Here is a 10,000-nt window from a genome sequence, read left to right as displayed (position 1 = left end):
GTGAAGAAAGAAAGAAAGAAAAAAAATTAAAGAGAAAAAAGCACGCAAGAATTTTTTTTCCTTTTTTTCGCCCCTCAGCATTCAGATCTTTGGCGTGTCATCTCTCTGGCAGTCAGTGTGTGAATCGTCCACATTGCCCAAGACACCTGTCTTTCATCTTCAGCATCAAATGATATTCTCAGAGAGGGGTGGGTGGGGGGTTAATTTGCAGAGCTTTGGCCTTTTTTCTCTCTAATTATGCAGGGTAATTTCCTGGTGTTTAGTATATGGAGAACAACAGACCTCCAGCTGTTGTTCACATAATGACTTTCTCCTCCTGCCCGATTGAGAAGTCATTTGGCAATTTAATCAGCATTATTCAAATCAGTTCGTGCTTGCAAATGATCCGACATGGCGCGGTAACAAAACAATTATCAAGAGCTCCTTCCACCCCCACTGTGCTTGCAAAGCTTTTTTTTTATTGTGATTTGATGTTTTATAAAATGCACAAACTCTTGGTACATACATGTACTCTAAACATTGTAAAAATGCGGTTATCTCTCTGCAGTACGTTTGAAGCCTATAAACCAACTGAAATGGCACCTCACAGGTGATAAAGTGAAGAACCTCTTCTTTAACACAACCAGTAAAAAGTACTCAACTGAACAGTTTGGCTCCATTTACTGGACAGTGTCCTCATGGATCAAGGTCAACTATAATACACATCAACCTGTCTGTCCTCTGTTTGAATGCTCTGAATATTTAAACACATATTTACTGAAAGATGAATTGCCTTAGGTTTTCTTTGACTTGGGTGTTACCAGCTACTGCCAGGATTTTTTTTATTTATACAGAACAAATATTGTGCAACAGCAGAGATGGGTAACACCAAACAGACCGTTTCTTCTAACTCCAGCTTCAGAAAGTAAAAATCCAGTCGTGTATTGGTTCTACCTGTGCACTTAACACAGCTGATCTCATCAATTGGCTGCTCTAACTGGCTGGAGACTTGTGTTAATTAGAATCAGCTGGTTTAAGTGAATGGTTGGCACAGATATGTGGTGGGACTTTTTTTACTTTCTGAAGCTGGACTTCCACCTCTGTTCTTCTAGCTGACCTTGACACCACACTTTCAGATTGCGCCAAGGTTTCCAAAGGTCTAGATGATTGGGTCCAGGCTCGGCGTCAGGGGGGGGGGGGGGGGGGGGGCATAGGGGTCCAGGCCCCCCCAAACAGGTCTCTGTGCCCCCCCACACAGAGTGCTCTGTAGTAGATATTTTGCAGTATTTTGCCCCCCCGCCCCCAACAGGTGCCCCCCCCGTCGATGCTCATAGCCCCCCCACTCGTTGCTCTCTGGCTCCAAGGCTGATTGGGTCAGCTCAATAGTATATGGATGTCTGGCTGGTGTCACATTTCTGGGGTTGTTCCCGGGGACCAGACTTAGTGCCGATGCAAGTGGGGTGGAAGGGAGGTATGCTTTTTATTTGCATGGCACTGGGCATAGCATCCACGGCCCTTGCACACACTCGACTCCCGACTCCTCAGCCAGGCATTTGCATGGAGGGACTGCTCGGCTGTTTTCCAGAGGTTTTGTGTGGAAGCAAATGACCAAATGGCACGCTCTGCCCCGTGTCCACCTCAGAGAAAAGCCGTGGCACACCATTATCATCAAACAGCCAAACTGACCCGAGATCCCCCACGGGCTCCCGGCATGGCATCGCTCGTCTCGAGTGTCTGGCGCTTCGCTCTCCCTCTGCTGATGTCCGTGGGCACCTTTATCGTCTTCGCCCTCACCGAGTTGCAGGTACAGTAAGCATCGTTGGCTTTTGCCTTCCGTTGCGGCACACTCTGTGTGTCTAAAGGCCAGTTCAAACCGAAGATTCGCGACGGTCTGAGACGGTTGCGAAGAGCAGTTGCGGCGGTGTGAATCAACAGTTGCAAGCAGTTTAAAGCCGTAGCTAAACATTCAACATGTCAAATCTTAGTTGCAGAGTTTTAGAACAATTTGCGTGGAGCTATTGTGATGTTGGCTAAAAACTTCTATCTTGTCCTCACGCCTAGACATTGTTGCCGTTTTAATGTCGTTGCAGTGGTCTGAACGCCCCAGTTTTAGAGCACATTGTTGCAGCAAGTTGCTGGTTTTTAGAATGTTGCAGCTCGTCTCGTCGCAGATCTTGTGTTTGAACTGGCCTTAAGATGTGCTGTGCTGTTGTTGTGCCTCAGATGGGTCCTGATGGTTTCTGACTCATGGTGTGAAATCAGATTACGAGCATAATGAGGTGGCTGATGAACGGGCCTGTGACTTTAATTCCAACATTATTAGCGGCTTATGAGGCCTGCGCCTGCTGCTGGTGGTTGGGACCACCAAGTCTTGTCTTTTCATTTTAATCTAACAATAGTAACAGGCTAATTAGTCATGCGTTTCTTTATAGAAGGCTTACACTAACACATGCTACACCAGGGAAGGAGCAGTAGAGTTGCTTTGGTGTTCATTTGCTTGCCACTCTCGTTGTATCTGGTTCTGTGAGTTATGTGTGGTTAAAAAAAGGAAGATGCACGGCACCTTCAGTCTTCACTAACAGGAGTAACAGCCAATAATGTAAAATATAATTATGGTACAACTAATTGCATAATAACTGCTAATAGTCAAAAGGCGATAATGAAAAAAGCATGTCAATAACCTGATAGCATTTCTGAACCAATAATGTAATAAGTTATGTTGTAACTTGCTGTATTACATGACAAATTGTTTTGTTATCGGCTAGGTGTCTTGTTACTCTGAGACGATTGACGGGGTGGCAGGACCCAGTGCAAAGTCTGTCAGCAAGCTGAATTCTCGTGTATGAACTGTAGCTATGTTGTGGCATGGGAACATTGAGCTGATTCATCAGTGTTTGTGGTTAAACTCTGGTCCATGATGTTAAATGAGCAGATTGACTTTGCCTAGTTATTAAGATAGCTTTGGTTAAGACTTTGCAATTTGCCTACCATTCAAATTAGAGCCCGGAGTCTGTTTACTTATGCATGTGGTAGAACGTAACCAGTTAAAAAGGCGCAGTGTCGACAATTGTTTGTTTATCTTGTTTATCTTGACAGTGTGGGATGTTCATTGTGTCCTGGCCTTAACCCCACACTATCTTATCATCGTACCGAGCTACATCACTTCCTGTTCTACTTGTTGTGTTTTTTTTTCTCACTAACCCATACTTTATGTGTTATGGCCCATTGCCTCCACAGAATCCACCCGGTTTTATTTTTTATTTCCTCACTTCCTCTATATTGCATACGGAAGATGTCTTGTATTCTGCTTTTTCCCTCAGTACCTGTGGTACCTGTCCATCAACTCCCCTAATGCTTTTCAAAGCATTTTCAGCCAGAGCTCTCTTGGCCCTCACGTCGAGACAGATTCGGCTCCGTGTCAGCCAGCCTCGGTGACAGAAAGCAGAGACATGGCCCTGTATTCCCTTGAGAGGCCGTGTCAGGCCGGGGACTGCACATTGAAATATCTTTTGCTGTCACTCTGGCCCTGCATGGGGATAAAAAAAAGAGGCAGACCCACTGACATCAACCTGTCTGTGCCTGTCCAGGAAATTGATTTGAATCATAGATGTTCACACATGATTGGTTTAGAGAAGAGTGCGCAATTTGTGGTAACTGGCCTTTCAGTGACCCTTGAGAGGTGACCCAACTCTGGGTGCTGCTGACAGTCATAAAGTTCACGCCTCCATAGACACAATCTGTGTAGCGTGTATCAAACACCTGGTGTTGGTGTTGTGCAGCTTCAGATCTTTGGACATGCATGTTGTTTGCATAGTTAAGCCCTGGGTCGTGCATGTGGTTTGTGCTTTGAGTCTCTGGTCATGTACCTTGTTTGTATATAGTTTGTGGTCAAGTATGTTGGTTGTCTGATCATGTTGTGCATGGTGTTTGTGTGGTGTGTCTTTGTCTATGCGTATTGGTGGCGCTTGGCCGTGCATCTTTTGGAAGTGCATTCATTCATTTTTTTGTTTTTTTTTGGTTTTACATGCAGCGGCTTGTTCCTGAGGAACACTACAGGTGAGTCTTGGGGGAAACTCAGAATGGGGGAAATGAAATCACATGGCTGGAGGTTGAGTAGGGCTCGCTTGTCCCTGACATGAGAGGGGTGGCTGAGTTTCCACCACATGATCCGTGGAGAGAGTTGGCCTTGAGGATCCAGCTGAGGTGTGTGTGTGTGTGTGTGTGTTTGTGTGCATGCTAAGAGAGTGAGAGCACAGGCCCACACACACACACACACACCATACAAACATGCCTAACCTGCTTCCACCTCTGCACACTTCCCCAAAGCAGTGAGATTGTGTGTGTATGTGTGTGTGTGTGTGTGTGTGTATCTGTGTCTGTGTGTGTGTGTGTGTGTGTGTGTGTGTGTGTGTATGTGTGTGTGTGTGTGTGTGTGTGCGTTTGCGTATGTGTGTGTGTGTGTGTGTGTGTGTGTGTGTGTGTGTGGGTGTGGGTCCCTCCACGTGTCTCCTATCTCCTGCAGGGAGAGAGATGTTCCCTCTCTCCCTCCTCCACTGAAGCATGGCCAGAGGAGTCCTCATGTGATGGGAAAAATAAAGCCTGCACCGAGTTACCACTGCTGCCTTATAAGGGCAGGACAAGGCCTTGCCTTAATTAAAAAGAGGGAGCGAACAAATGCTTTCTGTGAGGGGGGGGGGGGGGGTGGGGGTGGTGATCGCTCTCATGGCAACCACACTCACCTTATCAACAAATCACACCGCATTTTTTTGCTCGACTGTCTGGGAGATAAAATCAAGCAAAAGCTTGAAGGGTGTCACGTTCTCGCTGACCGTACGGTAATCACAACTGGTTGATCTCAGGTCAGGATTGCTAAATTTGTGCTGTGGATTTTTTTTTTCATTTGCTTTTTTTCCGCCTTTGGCTGATATGGGTTTTTCTGGTTGACTGAAAGGGTTTCCCCCCCGACTGCCTTCCTTAGTTTGGACAGGCTCAGAAGAGGAGTGCCCTTGGTTACTGTGTGCCCAGGGAGGGCTGCTTCAGAGTTGGCTGTGTGCACTGAAGCGAGTTTTTTCTTTCTTTTTTTGTTTTTTTTTGTTAAAGGCTTCCCCAAGCTTGGAGCACAGCGCGGTCACTAAGGGAAACCCCACATCCATTTTAGAGAGCAGAGAGAGAAAAGGAGAGAGAAAGAGAGAAAGAGATAGTGTGTGTGTGTGTGTGCGAGAGAGAGAGGGAGACAGAAAGAGAGAGAGAGAGGGAGGGAGAGATAGAAAGAAAGAGAGGAAAAGAAGAAAAAAAAAACGTATACAAGCTGCCAGCATGGAAAATTAAAGAGACCTCACTCAAGGACATCCAGTGAGGTGGAATAACACTCCCCGGCAGAGTGGCTACCTCAGAATAGCCAAACAGCCCCCCCCCCCCAAAAAAAAATGTCTTGCTAGGTAGCGAGTTGTTTTTTCACGCTTGTATCACCATTAATACCATAATAACACCAGTAATAATAGTGATACCATATTAAACAGAGGAGTTGCTGAGTTGCTCAATAAAACACACTGCATATAAGAATGTATATAAGAAAACTAATATGACTGATGAACTTTAGACCAATGACCTAACACAAATGAATTTAATCGATCTGTTGAATAGAATTGATATAACAAATATATTGAATGATAGAAGGTTAGAAGTCGTGTCTCAACTTAAGTCAAGAACTTGACTGCATGTTTTAGCATTTACTGGACCAGGCTTGGATTCTTGACCTGATCATCTGGTGGAGTAGCCAAACAAGTGACCGCCCAGTGTTTGTGTGTGTGTGTGTGTGTGTGTGTGTGTAGGCAAGGCACTTACGGGATGGTGAGGGCCAGCTGTAAACACGCCGTCTCGGAACATCGCCAAGCCGCGATGACTCGTAACAGTGTGCCTCACCATCCGTGTGTGTGTGTGTGTGTGTGTGTGTGTGTGTGTGTGTGTGTGTGTGTGTGTGTGAGAGAGAGAGAGAGAGAGAGAGAGAGAGAGAGAGAGAGAGAGAAAGAATACACAGATCGTTGGCTGGCTGCGCTGCAGTAACAAAAATACCCAGCTCTCTTGTAATGAGAGAGGGTTTTCCAAACTGACGCCATATTTATACAGAGCAAACATTACGTCTGACTTTACTTCTGCAGAAGTCTGCTTGATACCGTCTCCTGTGGCATCCTGTCTATGGGTTGATTGTTGAGTGTTTGTGAGTTTTGTTTGCGCTTGTCAAGCTTCTGGTAACACGTGATGACAATGCCACATGGCACATACTGCAGTGTGTATGCGTTATCAGTTTATCTATCTGCTGCGATTTCATTAAACCCACTTCCTTGGAATTGGGAGTTGGACTGGAAATGTCTGCAGGGTTATGTTGAGGCTTCCCTTCAAACATGTCTAAACATGTGCACAAATGCCCTTTTTGATTCATCTCCAGTCTTTGTATTTTTTTAACCACTCCATTCATTTGGATTGTTTGTCAGTGTTTTACAAACATTCCTGCTTGTTGTGATAAATATAAACATAACATAACATAACATTACATAACATTCACTCAATTCTTCCACTGTTTTTTTGTGCAGCATAAGTCATGGAAGAAGATCAAGAACATGGTGCACTGGTCGCCGTTTGTGATGTCCTTCAAGAAGAAGTACCCTTGGATCCAGCTGGCTGGCCATGCAGGTAGGCCTTGAGGACAAGCCTTTGGATGGGATGCTGCACGTAGAACCAAAGCCTTGGGGAAAATGTATCACTGAGAATGGCCTGATGGAAGAATCAAGGAGATTTTATGTCAGGATGTGTTTAGGGCTATTTTTGTGAATAAATGACCTCACTTGAGAGGAGAGAATGAATGGTGAGAACTTGCCAGAAGAGTTCACAATGTCCTCGGAAATGTTGGATGAAATTGACACCACACGGCACATATCAGGCTTGTTGTTCTCAGAGTTAAAGCCATCTGTTCCAATTGATGTCCTCTTAAGTCTGTTGTCCATCTTTAATTATTGTATATCTTCCATATTCTCATAGTGACAGTCATAATCACTGTGCAACTAAAGTCGTATAGTGTTTGAAATACACTATTTCAATCTTGATTTTACTTATCTATGGAACCCATTGGAATATGTTTATGTATAACCCTATGCACCCGACTATTTTCTGATTGGCTGGCCCTTTCTGAATGACCCACCATTGCATCTTATGAACCATAACTTACAACAAAATTGGAAACAAAATTCCAATGAAATTCCGATTCCAACTTAAAGTAAAGATACTGTAGGCTACTTTATCCCTCAGGGCTGCTGTTTCTCTGGTTTCCAGCACTGCTTTGTCACACAGTGCTGCCTCTGAATACCTCTGAATACTGTAATGACCTCCATGTTGTTGACTTGTTGTCGTCGTTGATGTTGTTGTTGTTGTTGTTTACCGTGTGTAGGCAGCTTCAAGGCGGGGGCGAACGGGCGCATCCTAAAGAAGCACTGTGAGTGCGAGCAGCGCTGTCTGGACTGGCTGATGAGGGACGTGCTCAAGCCCTTCGTGCCCGCCTACCACGGCGACGTGGAGAAGGACGGCGAGAAGTACAACCAGATGGACGACCTGCTGGCCGAGTTCGACCTGCCCTGCGTCATGGACTGCAAGATGGGGGTCAGGTGAGTGTACGCCACGGCATAGCGAAACTAGAAAAAGCACTCAGAGAGCGCAAACCTCCGCCAAGCGAACACATAACCGCCTCCCGCATCCAGACGGTGATACGGATCACTCCCAAAATTCGTTCGTCTTTAATTGTTTCTTCCTTGGGTCATTTCAGACCTTCCCTGAAAATGTCATCGAAATCCATCCATAACTTTTTGAGTTATTTTGCAAACAAACGGACACAAAGACAAACAAATAAACAACCCAACAATCCAACCCCCGATGAAAACATAACCTCCTTGGCGGAGGTAACAAAGAAAATGGAGACTGGAGAAGCAGAAGGAGTACACAAATTGGTCAGAAAGGCCTGACGTTTCATTTCTCATTCATCCACATGGTTGCTAATGAGGGCCAGTCATTCATGGGAGAGCAGTTTGTAGAAACAGCCCAAAATGATTCACGTCCATGACCAGAAGGTTTCTCCTGTCTGGAAATGACAAAAGCACAAGACAAAGGCTAGTTTCAAGTTCCTTGTTCGAGTTCACCAAGTGTATGCATAAAAACGTGGGTAAAAATAATTTTGTTTCATCAAAGCAGACAATTCATTGTGTTATATAAATGAGAAAAGAACTATTTATGAGAGAGAAAAAAAACAATAAATCAAAATGTGGCATACAGTTGAGGGCCATGCCGCTTTGCCCTGGTCACACTGTCAGGTCAGTGGCTGTCCCACCCTCAGATGCTGAGAGCCTCTTTGTGTGTTCCTTCCTGTTTGAAAAGGGTTTGTGAAACCTGAGGACAAAAGGCCAGGTCAGCAGAGGCCAGCTCGCCAGCACATCACTCTCTCTTCCTCCACCTCCCCTGCCCTCTTTTTTCTCTACCTCTCCTGCCCTCTTTTTCTCTTCTTCTACCTTTCCTGTCCTCTTTTTCTCTACCTCCGTCTCTCCTGTCCTCTTTTTCTCCACCTCCACTTCTCCTGTCCTCTTTTTCTCTTCTTCTACCTCTCCTGTCCTCCTTTTCTCTACCACCACCTCTCCTGCCCTCTTTTTCTCTACCTCCATCTCTCCTGACCTTTTTCTTTCTGTCTCTCCCTCCTCACAAATGCCCCTCTGTCCACCTCTCTTTCACTCTATATATTTCTCTTCACTTTCTTTCCATCACTCACTTTATCTATCGCCTCTCTCTCGTGATTTCTACCTCTTCTACCTCTCTGCACCTCCCTTTACTCTTTGTTTTCTCTCCCTCTTCTCTCTCTATCTCTACCTCTACCTCTCTGTCTCCCCCCCTTTTTCTCTTTCTCATTCCGTCTTTCTACTTCTTTCTCTCTCTTTCTCTATCTGTCTGTCTTTCCAGTACCCTGGCCGCCAGCTGGCTCATCTCACACACCAGCTCTTTCATCTGGGAGAGAGAGAGAGAGAGAGAGAGAGAGACAGAACAAAAACAGAAAGGGAGGGAGGAAGTAGAGAAGGAAGAAAGACGAGAATGGAAGTAGGGAAGGAAGAAAGAGAAGAATGAGGGCAAGCAATAGGAGGGAAAGACATGGAGAGGGCAAGAGAGAGAGAGAAAAGACACAGCGAGAGAGACAGAAAGACAGAGAGAGAGAGAGAGAGAGAGAGAGAGAGAGAGAGAGAGAGAGAGAGAGAGAGAGAGAGAGAGAGAGAGAGAGAGAGAGAGAGAGAGAGAGAGAGAGGAACAGGAGTAAGAAGAGCCAACTGAACCATTTCCATTCCTGGTCGTTAATTACTCTGATGGAGTAGGGCCATGTAGAAAGCCTGTCACACCGCCCGGCGAAGCTCTCGCCGGATCAGCCAGCCCGACGGGAGCTGTTGTTATCTTTAAGAAGTCCAAGCACGTAAATTGCTCCCATGTTTTTTACTCCTCTAAAGTATTTACCAAAAAAATAAGCTGTCGCATCCTAGATGATGACGTTGGGCCAATACGGACGTAAATTCACAAATCCCCCAAAGTCTCATCACTGGAAAGGGGTCGTGGACAGTGCCTTCCCCATTCGGTAACGCATCCTCGTCTGCGGTGAACAGCGGAGGAGGGGGTTGATGTGGGGGTTTGTCGGGGGTGGGGGTTTGAGGACGGGGGAGGTGGAGGTGGAGGAGGTGGTGGTGGGGGGGGGGGGGGTGGGCTCATGGCGGAGAGCTGAACATCCCTCCGGGCTGCTGCTGTCTCTCTGGTTTCTAGCGGCGCTTTGTTTGCCGGAGTCTAGCGGGAGTCTCGCCTCACCAATGGACAAATATAGAGCTGGCCAGATGGTCAGGATATTAGCAGACGCTGCGCTGGGCCTGTCTAAACAAAAAGAATGTGGTACTCGGCGAGAACTTGAGCCTGTCTTGTCAGGGGGAAAAAAAAGGATATCTGCCGTGTAAAACGG

The 10,000-nt window shown here is 46.0% G+C and overlaps 1 protein-coding gene across 1 annotated transcript in view; it reads left to right on the top strand.

The window, feature by feature from the left end:
- The window catches only part of itpkb (inositol-trisphosphate 3-kinase B), a 33,744-nt gene that overhangs the window by 14,671 nt on the left and 9,073 nt on the right, over positions 1–10,000 (top strand). Inside the window, exons 3-4 of the mRNA XM_062550380.1 lie at positions 6,570–6,669; positions 7,421–7,634. Of these exons, the coding sequence (XP_062406364.1) occupies positions 6,570–6,669; positions 7,421–7,634 (314 nt within the window). The remainder of the gene's footprint in view (positions 1–6,569; positions 6,670–7,420; positions 7,635–10,000) is intronic.

Source organism: Sardina pilchardus, chromosome 12 (genome assembly GCF_963854185.1).
Source record: "Sardina pilchardus chromosome 12, fSarPil1.1, whole genome shotgun sequence".
Lineage (NCBI taxonomy): Eukaryota > Metazoa > Chordata > Actinopteri > Clupeiformes > Clupeidae > Sardina > Sardina pilchardus.
This window is presented reverse-complemented; position numbering and strand designations above follow the sequence as displayed.